General features: G+C 40.5%; 1 protein-coding gene across 1 annotated transcript in view; it reads left to right on the top strand.

Moving 5' to 3' along the window:
- The window catches only part of EIF4ENIF1 (eukaryotic translation initiation factor 4E nuclear import factor 1), a 45,266-nt gene extending 26,821 nt beyond the window's left edge, over positions 1 to 18,445 (top strand). Inside the window, 13 exon segments of the mRNA XM_012657982.1 lie at positions 4,870 to 5,005; positions 5,215 to 5,394; positions 6,502 to 6,734; positions 9,638 to 9,709; positions 10,165 to 10,348; positions 11,298 to 11,374; positions 11,698 to 11,840; positions 14,005 to 14,089; positions 15,335 to 15,467; positions 16,285 to 16,629; positions 16,938 to 17,102; positions 17,692 to 17,874; positions 17,877 to 18,445. Of these exon segments, the coding sequence (XP_012513436.1) occupies positions 4,870 to 5,005; positions 5,215 to 5,394; positions 6,502 to 6,734; positions 9,638 to 9,709; positions 10,165 to 10,348; positions 11,298 to 11,374; positions 11,698 to 11,840; positions 14,005 to 14,089; positions 15,335 to 15,467; positions 16,285 to 16,629; positions 16,938 to 17,102; positions 17,692 to 17,874; positions 17,877 to 17,932 (1,992 nt within the window). The 3' untranslated portion in view covers positions 17,933 to 18,445.
- The last annotated feature ends 970 nt before the right edge of the window (positions 18,446 to 19,415 follow it).

Here is a 19,415-nt window from a genome sequence, read left to right as displayed (position 1 = left end):
AGGCTGGTTTCGAACTCCTGAGCTCAAACAATCCGCCCGCCTCGGCCTCCCAGAGAGCTAGGATTACAGGCGTGAGCCACCGCGCCCGGCCCTAGCATTAGTTTTAATTGTAAGTCTCCTAGCTAATAGTTCTTTGAGTCACATCCAGATGTGAGCTTATTTTATCCAATGTAAAACTAAGTGGGCCTCTCAAATTCTTAACTTCTGAGGGTACTGTAATTTTTTATGTTTACATCAACTGTTTGGTGACCTTTTTTGCATTCTCCCAGAAGACAGATGGAAATCTTACTGTAGAAAGTTTTCAAAGAGAAGAAATTTAGAGACCTATACTTGGCTCCAAATGTGAGCACTCGTGAAACTCACCTGTGTGCTTAGAGGAAGAATTTACTCTTTAATCCAAACTAAGGGCTAAACCTAAACTTTTGATAATAGGCAGCATGCATACAGAGCTGATTGTTCCAGGTTTTACATACAGTAAGCCATTTTATCTTCACAAATCCCTTATAAGATTACTACTATTTCCATTTTACAGATGATGAAACAGGCACAGCATTTAGATAACTTGCCCAAAGTCACACAGCCAGTGAATGGTGGAAACTGACTTCTAATTTATGCAGTGTCAGTGAGAGTTTCTGTCCTTAACTCTGTACAACTATACTGCCTCTGAAGCATCAAAGGTAGGAATAGAAAAAGAAAAAAGAAAACAAAAAAAGTAAAACAAAACCAAAATTTTTAGAAAGCAAAGGAAAAAAAGAACAGGAATAGGGACTGAGTACCATCTGATCATTTGGCCCTCGCCCTCAACCAAAACTGGGTTAATGCTGAGCAGTCAGAAGTCTATTTCCATGTTTTTCATGGAGGTATTGCTAATTAAGGTATATATTCTATAATCCACTTAAAAGAAAAATTAAGATCATTAAAAACATGCTCTGGGCTATATAACCAGCTGAACTCTAATAAACAATGCTCAGAAAATGACCAATTAAGAAAAATAAGGCTCTAAAGGATTTTGAATATTAATTGACAAATACGTAGAGTGTTTGAAACAGTACTTGACACTTAGCTCTACAAATATGGGGTGTTAATAGATACGTAATTTATTATAACAAAACTAAGAATACACTTTATATAACTTGATCACGTAGGAAATCTCAATGCATAATTTGTTTCATTCAGAAATATTTATTGAGCAATTCTAGGTTCTGGACACTGTTCTAGAAACTAAAGCTATAATGGTAAACAAAATAAAGTTCCTCATAGAACTTACTTTTTTTTTTTTTCCCCCCTCCAAGGGGGTGGCCACCTTTCTGGCCATGCCCTATTTCCCAGGACAAGGGGCTTTCAGAGGAAACAATAAGTAATCAAAAATATATATACACATACATAGACATGTATATATTTGTAGGCTGCATTCACTAGCATCACAATACCTTAGAAATTGACAGCCACAAAAATCTATACAAACTGAAAATTTGGATCACGTATGAAAATAATTTGTAAATAAGTAACTAAAAATAAGTCTTAAATATGATACAATTCTTACTACAGTTCCTAACACACAATGGGTGCTTAAATACATTGAATGAAGAAAAAGGAAATCAGGCCAGGCATGGTGGCTCACGCCCGTAATCCTAGCACTCTTGGAGGCTGAGGTGGGAGAATAGCTTGAGGTCAGGAGTTCAAGACCAGCCTGAGCCAAGAGCGAGAACCCCCTTCTCTACTAAAAACAGAAAAAATTAGCTGGGCGTGGTGGCTCATTCCTATAGTCCCAGCTACTCAGGAGGCTGAGGCAGGAGGATTGTTTGAGCCCCCAGGAGTTTGAGGTTGCTGTGAGCTAGGCTGACACCACAGCACTCTAGCCCATGCGACAGAGCAAGACTCTGTCTCCAAAAAAAAAAAAAAGAAAGAAAATCAAATTGGAAATCCTGAACTATTTTTTTAATATATTTCTTTCTTTAATGGATTTTCTTTTTTTTTCATCAGTAGAGTGCTCAGAGAAACCTAACTATTCAGAGTAATTAATAGGAACATGACATAGGAAAACCTTGGTGATGTAATCAAAAGTATATTCAGAAGAAAATGTATAACTTTAAATGTATTCATTAGAAATTCAGGATGGGGGGGAGATGGGTATATACACACCTAATGGGTGTGGTGCACACTGTCGGGGGGATGGACACACTTGAAGCTCTGACTTGGGTGGGGCAAAGGCAATATATGTCACCTAAACATTTGTACCCCTGTAAAATGCTGAAATAAAAAAAAATTAAAAAAAAAATTCCAACAAACATCTAGAGTAAAACAAATACAAAAATATAGAAATTTCTATAAAAATGAAAAGAAACCAAGCATTGATAAATGAAACCAAGCATTGATAAATAAAACCAAGTAATTATCAAAGAGCAAAAGTATTTCACAATATTTGTTTGATCACCAGAATATTATGACACCAAGGATTTGACTTTTCTAAACAACTTTTGTTTGAAGGACCAGATTAACAGCCATATTATAGGCCCCCACCATTTTTTTTTTCCCTATAGACTTCCTCTGTGGTGAGTGTATAGGTTACCTTAAATTGCTATTAAAAATATACTCTAATAAGAACAGCTATGAAAACACCAGAATCCAGTTCCCAGGCTCCTTGTCTCAATTATCTCATGGCTGACAAGGACATAGCAGAGGATGCCCTGACCAAAAAGGCAGAGCTGTGGGTCCAGGTCTCCATTTCCTGCACCAAGGTACGGGAGGCAAGGCGCTGCTATTAGTGTTCCAGCTTGCTCTGCGGTAATAAATTGACTGGCTAGATAAACTCTTAAGACTCTTGTCAGGTTTAAATGCTTTAGCTTCTTGATGTTAGTTATTTCCACTAAATGCGTGTAAAAGAAACTTTGTTTCTACTCTTTATGCTTTAGCTATAATAAAACTTCACTTCTCCACCAGAAGCAAAGTTGGACACCGAACAAAATACAGAAATGACTTTCTCAACGCTTTAATAAATCTTTAGAAAATGTCCAGATACTCTATGTCCATGTCCTTTGCTTTTTTATGTTCTTCCTGTGTATCTTTTTTCCTATGCAAAATGATCAGGAAAGAAAAGGAGTTAAAATACAAAGCCATCATTTTTGCTATTTGTAAAATTTCAATGTTGAACATTAAAACATTCTTAATAATTATAGCTTTTAGTTCTTTTATAATTCCTGTTTATCACTAAGGTGGTATAATATTTTATTATATTTTTCACAGTGAAACATCACTCCTAATGCTTCTCTTATACTTTAATTAATGCAAAATTAGTGCACTTGAAAGTCAGCATTATTTAAGGTAAGATACTCTACAGGTGGAATGTGATTTAAACTATGGATAAATCCTCGCAAAATAGAAATTCCAGAAATAATGACTGAATTAGAGTCTTGAATTAAAATCCCTTCAAGGGAAGTATTTTGTGGCTTAGTTTGGGTATGGATTATGAAAACATTGTTGCAGATAAGAACAAATAATAAATCTAACCTTCCTCTGCTGAACTTTGATTGGGAACTGTGGGTTTCAGACTTCAGGTAAACAAAGTTACCAGTTCTGTCATCTGTGTACCAGTTTTTGGAAAAACATGTTTTCTGTTTATCTGTGGTAGCAAAGTGAAAGTATATGCCTTATATTCAAGGATGTGCTTCATTTTTTGATTGATTGCTTTATTGTGTGTTTTCTAAATATTGATAAGACTTGCAGAAAGATCAATTTGGGTATTTAACTGAATTTATGATAGAATAGGGAAAAAAATATAGGATAGAACTGAACATTAATATCTTTATGCTTAAATGCAGTTTTTAGGAAAGATTGGAATATTACTATTCTAAATAATAGAAATTACTGTTACAAAATGTTGAATAAATTATTTCTGATAGTGCATTAATTTCCCTTATTTAAAAAATTTTTTAAAATAACCACTGTCACCCACACTAGAGTACAGTAGTGAGATCACTGTTACCTCAAACTACCGGGCTCAAGCTATCCTCCTGCCTCAACCTCCCAAGTAGCTGGGACTATAGGCACGTGCCACCATGTCTGGCTAATTTTTTTTATCTTTTGTAAGACAAAATCTTGCTGTGTTGCCCAGGCTGGTTTCAAATGCCTGGCTTCAAGTGATCCTCTCCCTTCTGCCTCTCAAAGTGCTAGAATTATAGGCACGAGCCACCACACCTGGTCCTGTCTTTACTCTTAAACCAAAACCATGGAGGTCAGATTAGGAAGAAAACAAACACCTGAAGACCCCTTATTAAGCTCAAACAGAATTAGAGATCAGTTAAAATTTTATCTTTCACAGTATGATACTTTCTAAACTTGGAATTATGATTTTTATAAGCCGTACGCTTTTGGCTTCTGAAATTGTCAGGATTTAATTTCATAATGTTCATTACAAACTTGAGACCACCAAGTTTGAAGCAAGGGTTTCTTTCCTCAGTTCTCCATACTTGTTTAGTTGAAGGCCACTCTTCAGCTTGGCAGTGGAATGGTTCATTGTGGTGCTGATTTTGACTTTGAAACCACGTCCTCTGAGAACATTTAGTAGTACATGGATTTTCTAATGAGGCAAAGAGTAGAAAGCCAAAACACTCTCTGTGGCATAGAGGCTTTGCTTTATATTCTTAGAAAATACATGGTTGGTTATACCCAAGTTTGGGTTACTCAGAAATGAGCCAGGAAAGGGAAGAAAAATTAAAGGTATTCAAAATCCTAAGTTCTGAGAGTGTTTACCTTCAGGTCAGCAGCATCAAAGGAAGTTTCAAAGTAAGTAACCCTTCTGTAAAATTTGAACCTTTTTGTCCTTTTTCATCTAGACACTATTATCTTAGCTCCTATTGTGTTTCTCTTTAGATGATAGAAGATGTTTTGGGAGAAGGGTCAGTCTCTGCCAGTCGGTTCAGTAGGTGGTTCTCTAACCCGAGTCGATCAGGAAGCCAATCCAGCAGTCTTGGGTCAACACCGCATGAAGAACTGGAGAAACTCGCAGGTAAAATGGCTTCAGATTCTGGCCTTAAATGTAGACTTGAGCTTTCTCTGACATAATTAATTCTGCCTTCATTAGTTAGGGGTCCATTGGGGTCAAAGGGTCTTTAGACACTGAAAACACATTAATTTGTGTCATTTTAATACTGTTAAAGATAAGTTTTTGTGTTTTATTGGGACCAATTAATTATAAATGTATATTTATAATATCAGGTCTGGAGCAAGCCATCCTCTCTCCTGGACAAAACTCTGGGAATTATTTTGCTCCTATACCATTGGAAGACCATGCTGAAAATAAAGTGGATATTTTAGAAATGCTACAGAAAGCCAAAGTGGATTTAAAACCTCTTCTTTCCAGCCTTTCTGCAAATAAAGAAAAACTTAAAGAGAGCTGTAAGTGTTCATGAGAATCTGCTTTAGATATCTGAAAAGGTTTGTTTCAAGTTTGGATGTTCATTCTTTTTTTTTTTTTTTTTTTGAGACAGAGTCTTGCTCTGTCGCCTGGCTGCAGTGCAGTGGCATCATCCTAGCTTATTGCAGCCTCAAACTCCTGGGCTCAAGTGATCCTCCTGCTTCAGTCTCCCAAGTAGCTGGGACTACAGGTGCATACCACCATACCCAGCTAATTTTTTTGTATTTTTGGTAGAGATGGGGTCTCGCTCTTGCTCACGCTGGTCTCAAACTCCTGACCTCAAATGATCCTCCCACCTCACCTCAGCCTCCTAGAGTACAAGGGTTACAGGCATGAGCCACTGTGCCTGGCCTAGATGCTCATTCTTTACACAATTGGTTCTAATATACTTTTTCACTAAGTCAGATATGTTGTGGGTTTTGTTTAATGCTCTTCAAAAAAAAAAAAACTCATTTTATCAAATAATACCTCCTCTTTCAGAATCTGGTAGTGAGTGGGTCATGGGTCCCATGATAAGAACTTTTCTTCCAGGTTCTTACCTAGGCCCTGATCATAACACTCCAATGAATGCTTTAGTTCTCTGGAGCATATCTTGCCAGTTCCTCACTACTTTGTCCCAATCTGCCATGATCTTTCTTAGGCTATAAGCCCTCAACATAAAAACTTAGTGATACAATATCCATAGTGCAAGTATCAATCTTGCTGATGTTGAACTATCTGGGATTCCTATCCCAGGTAACAAGTCTCCAGAAGACTCATAAGATGTCCTTCTGCAGGATGCATAGCAGGATCTTATCAAGTTTTAAAGCTTAACACCTCGTGGTTATGCTCCTCCAGTTTCTGGCATCTAAATATTTTAGATTTACTTTATGTTGTCTCTTACTAAGTACACAATTATAGCATTATTCCCACTAAGCAACTATGATTTTTCATTGTCTTCAGTTTCTCTATTTGGTGTTAACCTTTTCTGACAGAATCACTTTAATTGCAAAATAAATTATTTTACCCTTAACCATTGTGGTAGCCAAAGAGAATTTCTACCAAATATCTCTTTGCTTGGTTTAACCTGGGCTTTCTCAACTTTTCAGCACATTCAGGAGTTGTACTGTCAGTGGAAGAGGTAGAAGCAGGGCTCAAGGGTTTGAAGGTGGATCAGCAAGTGAAAAATTCAACTCCCTTTATGGCAGAACACCTAGGGGAGACCCTGAGTGCTGTAACCAGCAATCGACAACTCAAGAAAGATGGAGACATGACTGCATTTAACAAGCTAGTGAGCACCATGAAGGCAAGTGGGACTTTGCCTTCTCAGCCCAAAGTCAGCGTAAGTATTTGGCACAAACTCCAGCCTTTTCTCCTTTTCCCTCTTTCTATTCCACTTCCAACCACAATAAATGGATTTTTAAAAAGGTATTCTGAGTAAGCTGGAGATTCTTTAGTAGTCATTTGGTCCTTGATGCTTTTGTGCGTTCTTAAATTATCGATACGCTATTTGTCACTAGAAAAAGCAGGTCTGTGGTTTATGTATTGTGGGTAACAGTGTAAAGATTAAAAGATTCAACCTTACGTGGTACCTGTATGTTAGCTTTTTCAAGTTACTGCTAAAAAGGTATAAAACTATCTTTTTGGATGAATTCCAGAGAAAATTTTCAGGTTATTCAGCTACTTAAGTTCATATAATTTGCCATATTTTTATAGTAAAATCTTTATTTTCACACCTTTTAATCACTCCAAGATACCTCGGATTATCTGCTTTCTTGATTAGGCAGTCATATAAATCATTCGTAAGTATCTAAGATGGATTTTTCAGGATAATTGTATTCTGTCAGTTTAGTAATGGAAAAAGCTGTGGCTCCAAATTTTTTAAGCTTTCACACATGAAATTAGATTACAAGGTGACTGCATGTCAGTAAATTCAGGAATGTAGCATATACTGGTCTTTGTCATAACAATTTTTACACAGTGGTTCTCAGCCATGGCCTATGTGTTAATATTGCTCTCTCTTGATACAGAGTAGTGGGACAGCAAGGTAGATTTGGATAATAAAAACAGAATTATACTAGTTGCTGAGCTATAGCAAATTTACCAAATTAGATTTTGCCTTTTTTCTTCCTGACCCTTGCTTGTCTGAGAACTATAAATTAGCCAAAGTGTAAACAGCTATTTGATTCACTATGCCTTGTACCAAAGGAAAGCAACTGATTTTTTAATGTTCTTTATCTGACTAATAGCTAATGATAGAGATTTAACATGTTTGGTCAGACAGAGGTGCCACTATTCCTGGCCTTAGTACCAGGACTGACCTATTCCTGAAAGGAAGCATCTCAGATAAGTAGACTTCATTTCTCTGTATCTAACCACACCATACCAGTTACAGGGGAATGTTCTTATAAACTGCTTTAGTTATTTCCATACAAAGAATCATTAAATACAAATGCTTTCAAATGAGGACCAGATTGAAAGATTGTAAACTGTCCTGTTCTCTCTCATTACCTTTGTATTTTGGTGATTGGGTACTGACTGAAGTGGTGTGGGTCAAATCTTACAATTATCTTCTTTCATTTTTGACTAAAGAAATGAAGGCAGGGGCATTCAGGAGTTTACCTGATGTTTTCCAACATTTTGTTTCAGATATGATTCTAGGATTTGATATTAACAAAACTGACCCTGAGTTATAGGGGTAGTTGGTTTGATGTTGGGGTTTTGGTGCTCTAAAGCTGCAGTCCCCAACCCCTAGGCCACAGCCGGTACCGGTCCATGGCCTGTTAGGAACCAGGCTGTGCATCACCACCTGAGCTCTGCGTCCCCCCATCCCCCGTCTGTGGAGAAACTGTCTTCCATGAAACTGGTCCCTGGTACCAAAGAGGCTGAGGACCGCTGCTCTAAAATGTATCTGGTTTCAGCTGAGAATGAGCCTCAGACACCTGCTTAAGGGATGAATGACATAATTGAAGTGGCCAAGCAAAGACTAAGACAAACTCAACCTAGAAAAGAAAGCAATAAGAAAAGTACTGGAATAAGCATACCAGGTGTTATCCCAAAAGATTACTCTATTTGCATGTTTTTAAGTTATGGTCTACTTTTTAAATCAATGTCTTTAATTACTACTGTGTGTGTTATGTATCCTGTTTCTGGTCTGCTTCCATCCTCCATCCATTTAGGTTCTGTCATATTGGTTCATCTACCAAATAAGACATGTTCAATCTAAACTCCATTTTAAATTGAATTATAGATTTTATCCTCCAAGTATAGTAAGCCATGTAGTATAAAGTTACCTGTTTCTTTTTGTTAGATGGAAGTAAATGCTTCTTGAGGAGATTGCTTATTAAAATCATCGACATTTAGTCCCAGGTCCAAAACCAACAATAACACACTTCAGTATCCTTGGGCTGTTTGTCATGCCTAAGGACACTGCTGTGGATTTTGACAGCTCCATTTAGTGGAAGGAAAACTAGAATGGCTTGTTTAAAAATAAAGTTTAAATTTCCTAAACTATGAAACTCTAAAATATAACAATTCTGGCCAAACTTGCATGTCGTTTACTAGGTTTTTAAAACCATATGTGTTCAATAAATCTTGTTAATGGGTAGTGGCCAGGCACAGTGGCTCATGCCTGTAATCCTAGCACTTTGGGAGGCTGAGGTGGGAGGATCGCTTGAAGGTAGGAGTTTGAGACAAGCCTGAGCAATGTAGACCCATCTCTAAAAAAAATAAAAATTAGCCAGGTTTGGTGGCCCACACCTATAGTCCCAGCTACTTGGAGGCTAAGGCAGGAGGATTGCTTGAGCCCAGGAGTTTGAGGTTGCAGTGCGCTATGATGATGAGTAGCAAGGGTTGTCTCAAAAATTAAAATCTATAAATCAATTTTTGTGGCTTCTTACTAAATAAGTACTCCTAAATTTCACCTTTTTTTTTTCCACTTTCTTTTGGCCATGGTGTTAGAAACAAGGAAATGGACTAGGGTTAGCACATAGAGGTTCTGAGTGAAATTTGCACGTACATGTGAATAGTCTTTCCATTCCCAGATTTTTTAGGACCTGTGTGATATGAGAGTAGAACCAGTTGGTCTAAGTTTTCTGTGACTTGAACATTATTCTGCTGTTAAGTGTGAACTCCCTGGGTGGGGGGGTGGAGGAGAGTGTTGTATGCTTTGTTATGGTTCCCAATTAATCTGTCAGTTAAGTGTGCTAAGAAGGTTAAAGCCAGTTTTTCTTTGACTTTTTTTAGCGAAATCTTGAAAGCCATTTGATGTCCCCTGCTGAGATTCCAGGCCAGCCTGTCCCTAAGAACATCCTGCAGGTACTTCCCAATCTTACACTGTGGCCTTGGAGTCTTGAACAGTAGTCCTCTGAACTGGTTTTGTGTAGTAGCCCATCTTTGGGCCTTAGAAAATGATCCGTGTTGCCTGGCAGTCAAGGATTTGAGATTGCTGCCGGACATAGTTCTGTGTCGCTGTTAATTTCAGTGGATGAGCGAGGGGGTGGCTAAAAAGTTGACATAAGCCTTGATTTCCAGTTTGCAGGTTTGCCGTTTCTGTGAAACTAAGTATTATAACCTGTATTTGTAGCACGAACTTAAAGCAAATGTTGCTAGCTGAACATTCAGAGAAATGTGTTGCATATACACATGCCAAGTCCCTCAATGGAGCATGTGGGAGATTCATCAGGTGGCTTCGAAAAGTTAATCTATAATCCACAGCCTCTGACTAGAAAGAACTAAATTTGTTTACAGGGATTTGGCTTTTCTACCTTTAGGAACTTCTGGGCCAACCAGTTCAGAGACCCCCTTCTTCTAATCTTCTGAGTGGCCTTATGGGGAGCTTGGAGCCTACAACATCTTTACTGGGCCAAAGAGCACCCTCCCCTCCCTTGTCACAGGTGTTTCAAACTCAAGCAGCCTCAGCAGACTACCTTCGCCCAAGAATACCATCACCAATTGGTAAATTACACTTCAGTATCGATGTCTGTCCTTCCCCGCCACCACCTTCTACATAGATTATACTTCTCCCCTAGAACCAGCAGTCTTTCATGGGCATGCATCCTTAAAAAGAGTTTAAAAAGAAATACGAGAATTTATTATACTTTTGGGGGGTGGAGGAGCAAATGTGGAAGATAGCTTATTTCCAGCTGCCCTTCTAGGTGAATATGTTCATGTTTAGGTATTTTTTTTTTGAAATTAATCTAAATTGGATCCAGCTCTTCAGTAATCTTCCTTATTTGGGGAATTCAATCCAAAAAAAGTTAATTTGGCTTCTTAAGTTTTACCTTGATAGGCAGGAGAAATCAGCATAGTGTCTCTCTACCAAGCCATTAAATTTGATAGACAGTCTTGTGGCTAATTCAGAATGTGACTGAAAGAACTTCCAGAAAGCTGTCCTAGCAGTGTGTTTGCATAGACTATCATAATGTTCCTGCCATCCTGGACCATTTCAGGTTGCTGGCCACTCTGGCTCCTGCCAGTAATACCTTGAAGAGGCAGTTTTCAAAATCTTTCATCCACAAATAGGGAGATAGACTGGAAAGAGTGTGTGAACCTCAGCACTGGTCTCTGCTTTTGTACCAGCTGGCTTAGTGATGATGGGCCAAACTGCTGGCTAGAAAAGCTCTTCTCTACCAGATACAGGTCTTGGCTCTGAAAGGGTCAAAGCTGACAGCTAAGTGGGGAAGATGGATATATACTAGGCAATTCAGGCCATTAAGTGCTCTGATTGAGGTCTGCATAGCCCACTCTGGAGCCACAGAGGGAGAGGGACATCTGTCAACCCAGAGAGTCAGTGCTGCCCAAAAGAGAATGGTGTTCAGCAAGGAGCAGCACACATTAGTGATAACGCCTCCCTGATGCACATATGCCATCTTGACAGTCACTGATACTGTAACTTTCCCAACAGGTTTTACACCAGGACCACAGTTATTCGGAGATCCATTCCAAGGCATGCGCAAGCCCATGAGCCCTGTCACAGCCCAGGTCAGGCTGAGCTCTTTCTAAAACTGAATCTATTTTCACCCTGTTGTTGCTTGGGGGGTGTAGAACTGAATTGCTGCAATTCTTAGAAGTGGTTTTGAACTATACTGCAAGCTCAATGAAGGTGAGAAAATTGCTAAATAAAGTAATACTTAAATAGTTAACATCCTGTTCAGTGAATAGCAGCACAAGCGTCAGGTTTGCAGTATCAAATTTTTCTCAGCTGCTGCTTAAACCTTTCTAAAAGCTAAGAGATACTTTTGTAGAAAGTGCACTGACTATGCTCATTTTTCTACTGACCCTCCTCCCTTGCCACTTCCGTTCAGCAGGTGAGCCAGCTAGAGTTACAACAGGCAGCTTTGGAGGGGGTAGCCTTGCCACATGACCTTGGTGTACAGACAGCAAACTTCTACCAGCCTGGTTTTGGCAAACCACAGGTGGACAGAACCAGAGATGGATTCAGAAACAGGTACTACTAATTCTCCCCATGTTGGAATTTTCAGATGTAGTTTTCTTGAGATTAACAAATTAGTTAACTGTAGTATAATTCTGTTGCACATGTTGGTATGTCATATAATACATGGTAGAAATTTCATCCTACTCCAGGTATTATCAAAAGAAAATAATATGATTAAATTCTTCAGGGCATTAGGGTTTTCATCCTATGGGTTTTTTTTTTTCCTTGATTTATAAGTTACTTTTTTTGGTTTCACTTTGCTAATTAGTCAAATGAAAAGGATGCTGCCTGCCTTATTTACTTCAACATTGTTATGAGTAAACATATTTTAAATTTTTATGTTTCTACCAGTTAAAGGATTCATTTTTACAGATATAACTAGCATAGCTCCTTATTCCTTCCCCCATAGGTTCCATGTTATCAGACTCCCTTGATGCAGGTTTGTTACATCAAGAGTTTATTGGTCAGAGCTGTTAACAAGTAGATCACGGACTTTTCTCTTTTTCTACTAGTTGCAACAGTAGTAAAATGAAAAGAACCATAAGTTGGGGAGAAAAGGGAAAGGAGTAGCAATATTCTTTTTTATTGCAAAATAAAACACAGAAAACTGCCTAAAACAAATGTGTAACTTATAAGGCAAACTCCCTTGTTAACCACTCAGAAGTCCTTCATGTGCCCTATGCCAATAAATACTCCGCCCTCAGAAGTGACTACTATCCAGCCTTTAAAAGTAATCTAGCTTAATTTTTTGAGTTTCATCACCAAAATGTATATCCCTGAACACTACAGTTTAGTCTTGCCTATAAGATACTTGGTAATTAAGCAGCATTTATGACATGGTGGCTTATGCCTATAATCCTAGCACTTTGGGATGCCAAGGAAGGAGGATCACTTGAGGGCAGGAGTTCAAGACCAGCCTGAGCAACATGACGAGACCCCATCTCCACCAAAAATAGAAAAATTAGCTGGGCATGGTGGTGTGCACCTATAGTCCCAGCTATTTGGGAGGCTGAGGTAGGACTTGCTTGAGCCCAGGAGTTTGAGACCAGCCTGGGCAACATAGCGAGACCTTGTCTCTAAAAAAAAAAAAAGAAAAAAGAAAGAAAAAATCTTTCATGAAGACATTGAGACCGAGGTAGGTACCCCTTACATAAGTGCATCCTATTATAGCACTCAGAATACATTCACTTATCTCTGTCTGCCCACATTGTCATATTCAGTGTCACATTGTGGAAGCAATGGGGTACTAACTGGTAAGAAGGCATGGATTTAGGCTTCCTGTCTACCTGTGATTCAGAGAACCTCCAGGATCATTGAAAATACTTGGCCTTTGACCTTTGTGGCACAAAGTTTAACATGGCTGAAATGCAGTGAAACTTTCAATAGCTGGTGAGCTCACATAATTCTTTCTCCACTCAGCCTGTTAATGTTTATATCAACATCTGCTGTTTCCCCATTTTCTTCCCAAGTAAGTTAAGGGAGAATGAGTAGGATGGCTAGGGAGAGAAGTCTGTTCTTTTTCCTTTATTTGGGAGGCCCCGAGATCAATCTTGTATGTAGACCAGGATTAGTGGGGAATGCTGCATATAACTGGGTCCGAAAGTAGCTGAAACTCTTGATTCTCTATGTGATTTGAACCAGCATAATTAGTGTTCCTCCTTGCCCTCTGGAGCATAGGCAGCCCACAGAATGAAGACCCTCCCTAGCTTACCTCACTTGTGATCTACAGATAAACCATATACTATTTCCAAGGTCTTCCCAAGTCCCTTTACCTGTTCCCTCTACCCAAACCATTGTTCTCCATCTTTAGCTTCTTGTTGGTTGCACTCAGTTTAATGATCTTCCCCAAGAAGCTTCCCCAGTCGCTAGAGTGCCCTATCATTCCTTCTTCAGCTGTTTTCCCATTGTGCCTTATCTACATGCTTTGGTTTGCCCTAGTTTTTTGTCTCCCACACGGACTGACAGCTCTTGAAAAGCCAGGGCCATGTTTTATTAAGCTTTTGTCTTCCCTCAGAACTTACCATGTACTTTTGTTATGTTTGGTACTTTAGTGCTTGGGAAACTGAATTAGATAAGGGAAAGGGGATGTTAAATTCCTAGCTGGTCTTATTATATGGTTTTAGGACTTGGGGTTTGAACAGATTGGGGCTCACATTGATAATTGGCTTGTTCATAGGCAACAACGAGTGACCAAGTCACCAGCACCCGTGCACCGAGGGAATTCCTCTTCCCCAGCCCCTGCTGCCTCCATCACAAGCATGGTCAGTGACCTTTAGTGACTATGAATGACTCAAGGCTTCTCCCTGTTTGGTTGTGCGTATGTTGTACCCTTTGTGCCCCTAAATGTCCTTGAGTGCTTTCCACAGGAATATTGATCTAGTAGTCTTTCATACCTACCTATTTATTAGATCATCCCCTTTTAGGTCACAGTGTAACTCTTAGGATTCTAGTGAAGCCCCTGAATTGGAGAAAGTGTGTCCCAGCAGATAAACAAGCATGGGCCAGGACACATAAGGTGAATACAGTATGTTCAAACAAATGAACAGCTGGTGTGGGGAAGCAGGAAGACAAGGGTGAGAGACAGGAGGTGAGGTGGACAGGGGTGAGCAGGGGTCAGGGTGGGATCGTGGGAGCTCAGTGAAACATGCTGGGGAGTTCACAGATTCAGATTTGCTGATTCAGGTCTCAATGATGGGAACTAAGGCTGGGACAAAAGGGTTTGCTTATATGCACTGACAAGGCTAGTTTTACAACTGACTAGCGTTACTTAAAAAATGTTTTATTCCCCACAGACCTTTACCATCGTCAAAGCTGATAAACAGGGCTGGGGCGGCGGGGGGATTGCTGTGTGCTTCAGGACCCCAAGTGGGTCTTTGTACCAGTCACCTTGGTAGCTTTTCAGTTCATAAGCCATGACGTGTCATCTCCTGCCATCAAGGATGTGGGGTGGTTTAATGAGAAAAGGTGCACGCATGATAAAATCATCAAAATAGAAAGACAGTGAAGAGATGGGAACAAATGATTCCAAGTGATGAATCCTAAAGGCTGAGGAGACTATTGAGATAATTGTGACATTTCTGGTAGCCACGTTAAGAAGGGAAATATTACAAGTATGGATTAATTTAGGTTCTGAGGTTGTCTTTGAAATGTCCTTTTCCAGAAGGAGGAGGGGCTGTTGTGCCAAGGTGTATTTCTGGCCATGTTCTTCCCTTCTTCCCTTCCCAGCCTAATCCCAGCTGGGGAAATGTGTGAAGCGGAGGCTACATAGGCAGGTCCCCATCTTCAGTGTTGTGAGCAAGGGATGATGCATTTGGGACACTTCCTATTTGCCCCATTTTGTTTTTCTTCCAGCAGCTACAGACCACACCATTGGAGTTGGACTTTGCTATCATATAGGCAATGTGGGGACTCTTCACTTTGTTGAGTAGCTTGGCCAGTTAATCCTGGCTTCGTATCAGGAAAAGGTACTTAGAGAATGTGCTAATGCCAATTGTTTTTCTCCACAGCTGTCTCCTTCCTTTACCCCTACTTCAGTGATTCGTAAGATGTATGAGAGCAAAGAGAAAAGCAAGGAGGAGCCAATATCTGGAAAAACAGCTCTTGGTGATAGTAAAGAGGATACTCAAAAGGCCAGTGAAGGTACTGCAGAGCTGCTGAGGGTACTGCTCAAGAAAGTATGTGACAGAGAGAACACGGGCCTGAATGCTGACCAGCCAGACCCTGATTCTCTACAAAGCCCTGGGCAACACCCCTCGCTTCTCTGGGCTACAGTTCTGTGACAGTCAGAAGGGTTGGACCAGCTCGCATTCGCTTGGCTGTTTAAAATTCTGACCAATCTGAGAGTGCTTCAATGTTGAATAATTAATGATTTGGCAAATTTAGTTCAGCCAGTTTTACTTCTGAAAGGTTCTCTGCTATCTGTGGAGACTTACCCAAAAAACATGCGAGAGGCTTTTAGGAGTTATACAGTAGGGTTTGTGAAGGACATGGTGACACACAGATTCTAATAATACAGGTATAGAGTATTGGTCTGAGAGCTTTTTCCCTGTGCTTGAGAAAGCTGGGGATGGGAGGGTGTGGAGAAAGTCCTGTTGGACAGTTCAGAGTCTTTGATCAGAGTGTAACTGCTGTTTAAATTTTCTGTTGTGATGGATTTACATAATTTTATAGTTTGATTTTCCCCCCTTAGGCTAAAAAGCATGTTAATCACAAACATCTGACTAGGATGGGTCTAGATCCCATATAGATCCTGGGCAGAGCAGAGTGCCCAGCAGTTCATCTTCTGGTCCTATTTGTAAAGCAAATGATGGTCCCTACCATGCAGTCCTCTAAACTTGTTAACAAGATCAAATAAAATTTGTGAGCTTCTTAAGAAATAAGATTTACTTGACCATTAGAAGTACAAAGTGTTTGGGAGAGGTTTGCCAAAATTTTCTTTTTGTCTGGATTCTTACAGAAAAACTCCTGTCATCCAACTCTGTACCCAGTGTTGATCGAGACTCTTCTCCCACTATAAATCCCAAACTGTCAACGTTGCAGCGGCCTTCATGTTCCACCCCACTGTCCCAGACCAACCGTTACACCAAAGAACAAGATTATCGACCTAAAGCAGCTGGAAGAAAAACACCCACCTTGGCGTCCCCAGTTCCAGGAACACCTTTTCTCCGCCCTGTCCACCAAGTTCCCCTCGTCCCCCATGTCCCTATCGTTCGGCCTGCTCACCAGCTTCACCCAGGGCTGGTGCAAAGGATGCTGGCCCAAGGAGTACATCCACAACATCTTCCAAGTTTGCTCCAAGCTGGTGAGTTGATGATCGGTCTTGGGTGTGGGTCTGTGGAACTGGCATGACAACAGCTGCTGGCACTGATGAATTGCTATCCTGTGGGGGGGTTTTTATCCCCAGAAAGACGTTACTAGATTCTTCCATCTAACTGGTGAGCAGTGGGGTCCAATCCAGTTCATCCCTTAGTCGATTAAAAGATGAGGAACCTAGCTTGAGCACTCTTCATTCTTAACAAACTTCCAGATCAGCAACTGTACATCCAAGCTTGAAAATTTCCACATAACATTAAGACGACTATTCAGTAGTTTGGGTTTTTTGCTCAACAGGTGTGCTTCCTCCTGGGATGGATCTGACTCATTTACAAGGAATATCCGGCCCAATCCTGGGTCAGCCCTTTTACCCTTTACCTGCTGCTAGTCACCCTCTCTTAAACCCTCGACCTGGGACGCCGCTGCATCTGGCAATGATGCAACAGCAGCTACAGCGCTCAGGTAAGTTCAGGAATGGGCCAGGTGAGTGTGGGATGGGTTTCAGTTATCTTGAAGCTTTTAGGACCAGTTTCCAGTGAAGATGAATTGATACTGACATTTCATTGTTTACCTTGTCCTAGCAAGATTAGGGCAAGGGTTAACCAGAGAATAGAATAAAGTAAACTTACCTCTGTGGAATTTAGGATTACAGTTCCTACAAAGACAAGTGGGAGAGCCAAGTGTGCTCTGGCTTTCCTTGTCCTGTTAGGAGAGAAGGCTGAGAATCCTCCCTACACAGGTTCAGGATAGGGCCTGGACAGGGTATATACCCTCTCACCAGCTCACGTTACTGATGCTGTGATGCAGTTACTTGCCATGGGAAGGTAGTGGTCATGTCATCCAGGGAGGGTTTTCAATACTGATGGCTTCTGAATAGCTCAGCTTTCCAGGTGCTGTCTTCTGACATTCTTTAAGGGAGTTTTCTAAAGAAGCCCTAGAATAAATCCTCTGGTAAAGACTTCTGTTTGGATAGGGTTTGAATCAAGCAAGGCCTAATAAAGAACTGCCTTCCCCCTCATGCTGTGGACGATAACCCTGCTTATCTCCACAGTTCTGCATCCTCCAGGCTCTGGTTCCCAGGCAGCAGCTGTCAGTGTTCAGACGCCGCCTCAGAACGTGCCCAGCCGCTCAGGCCTGCCTCACATGCACTCCCAGCTGGAGCATCGCCCCAGCCAGAGGAGCAGCTCCCCCGTGGGCCTTGCCAAATGGTTTGGCTCGGATGTGCTGCAGCAGCCCTGCCATCCATGCCCGCCAAAGTCATCAGTGTGGATGAATTGGAATACCGACAGTGAGCAGGCATGCAGGCTCACCTAAGCCTGGACCTGTGGTGGCAGGACTCTGCTTCCCCATCTCATGTTGGTTTACTGGCTTTTACTTTGGAGCACTCTGTGCGAAGTACTCTGTTCAGGGAGCTCGTGCACCTGGTGTGGTCTGCATTATGATGGAAGGATCTTAACCAATCAAGTGGAGCCTATATTGTCTGAATACAGGATGCATAGTGTTGTCAATCTTGGAAACAGTCTTTCTTTTTTGTAAGATATGTGAATGAAGTGTTGGTGTCCTCACTAAGAGGTGGCACTTAAGGGTTCTGAGGAATAAATGTATAGACCCTTATGTACAGACCTGTGTATAAACAACTTTTGTATATACATATAGGATAGCTTTTTTGAACTTATACAGCTGTACATAAAAGTAGCTGATATTAGTTAAGCCTGTGTCAACAGTTTGGATTTTTCTCACTTGTACATTTGAGACTTTTTTCTTTTGGTTGATTAAAGCTGCATATGTTAAGTGTGTGGATGAAATGAAAGGCATTGTTGTTTATTTCCTCCCTGAATCCATTCCTCATTTCTAACCAGCTGTGCTATGAGGTTCAATGTTTTCCTTGAGGGAACTGATCTGAAGCTTTAATTTAAAAACTCATAGAATTTAACTCTGTCTTGATTTAGGAGGATGAAGCTATGGCCTTCTTCCTTGAGCCTTAAAGACCCCAGTGGATCAGTTTTGGCTGGGCTGACCCTATAGGTAGCCTTATGGCTAATATCAGGATATCTATAGCTTAATTTCCAAGATTGAACCCACCTAGTGAAAACAATTTATTTATTGGGGAATCATGTAATACACTAGTAGTTTCTCCCAAACAAATCATGTTTACTGAGGTATCCTGTTTGTCTAACTCAGAGTTCTGATTTAACCCATTAAAGTCTAATTTCTCCATATAGACCCTCCTTCAAGATTCTGATGCTGTCCAGGTACAGTGGCTCATGCCTGTAATCTAGCACTTTGGAGGATCACTCAAGGCCAGGAGTTCAAAACCAGCCTAAGCAACATAGTGAGAAAAAGTGGGAATAAAATGAATGGAAAGTGCAGGCAGGCCTTCTTTCAGGAGATAGCTATTGACTGTCTTAGGAGCCAGACTCTATTAAGAGAGAAGGGAAGTCAGGTCCACTGGCCCTTTCTTTGTGAAAGAGAGAAGTACAAACATAATCTAAGAATGAAGTTAACTTACAGGGTTATTAAACTCTGGTTCTTCAATAATTCTATTCTCTTTACCAACAATTGATTCAAGAATGGACATGTGATTCCATTGGGGCCATGAGACACAAGGACAAACAGACTAGGTGGTTTCTGGGAACTGGCTTTCCAAAAAAGATAAGATTCAGCCCTCTTTATTATCTTCTGGATACTGACACAGCCTAGGACTGCAGCAGATACTGTGTGACTTGTGAGGGGATCCAACTGCCAATAGATTAGTTTGATGGAAAAAACCCTGGA

The sequence above is a fragment of the Propithecus coquereli genome, unplaced genomic scaffold (assembly GCF_000956105.1).
Source record: "Propithecus coquereli isolate 6110/MARCELLA unplaced genomic scaffold, Pcoq_1.0 Scaffold567, whole genome shotgun sequence".
Classification (NCBI taxonomy): domain Eukaryota; kingdom Metazoa; phylum Chordata; class Mammalia; order Primates; family Indriidae; genus Propithecus; species Propithecus coquereli.
Note: the sequence above shows the minus strand (reverse complement) of the source record. Positions and strands in the feature narration are given on the sequence as shown.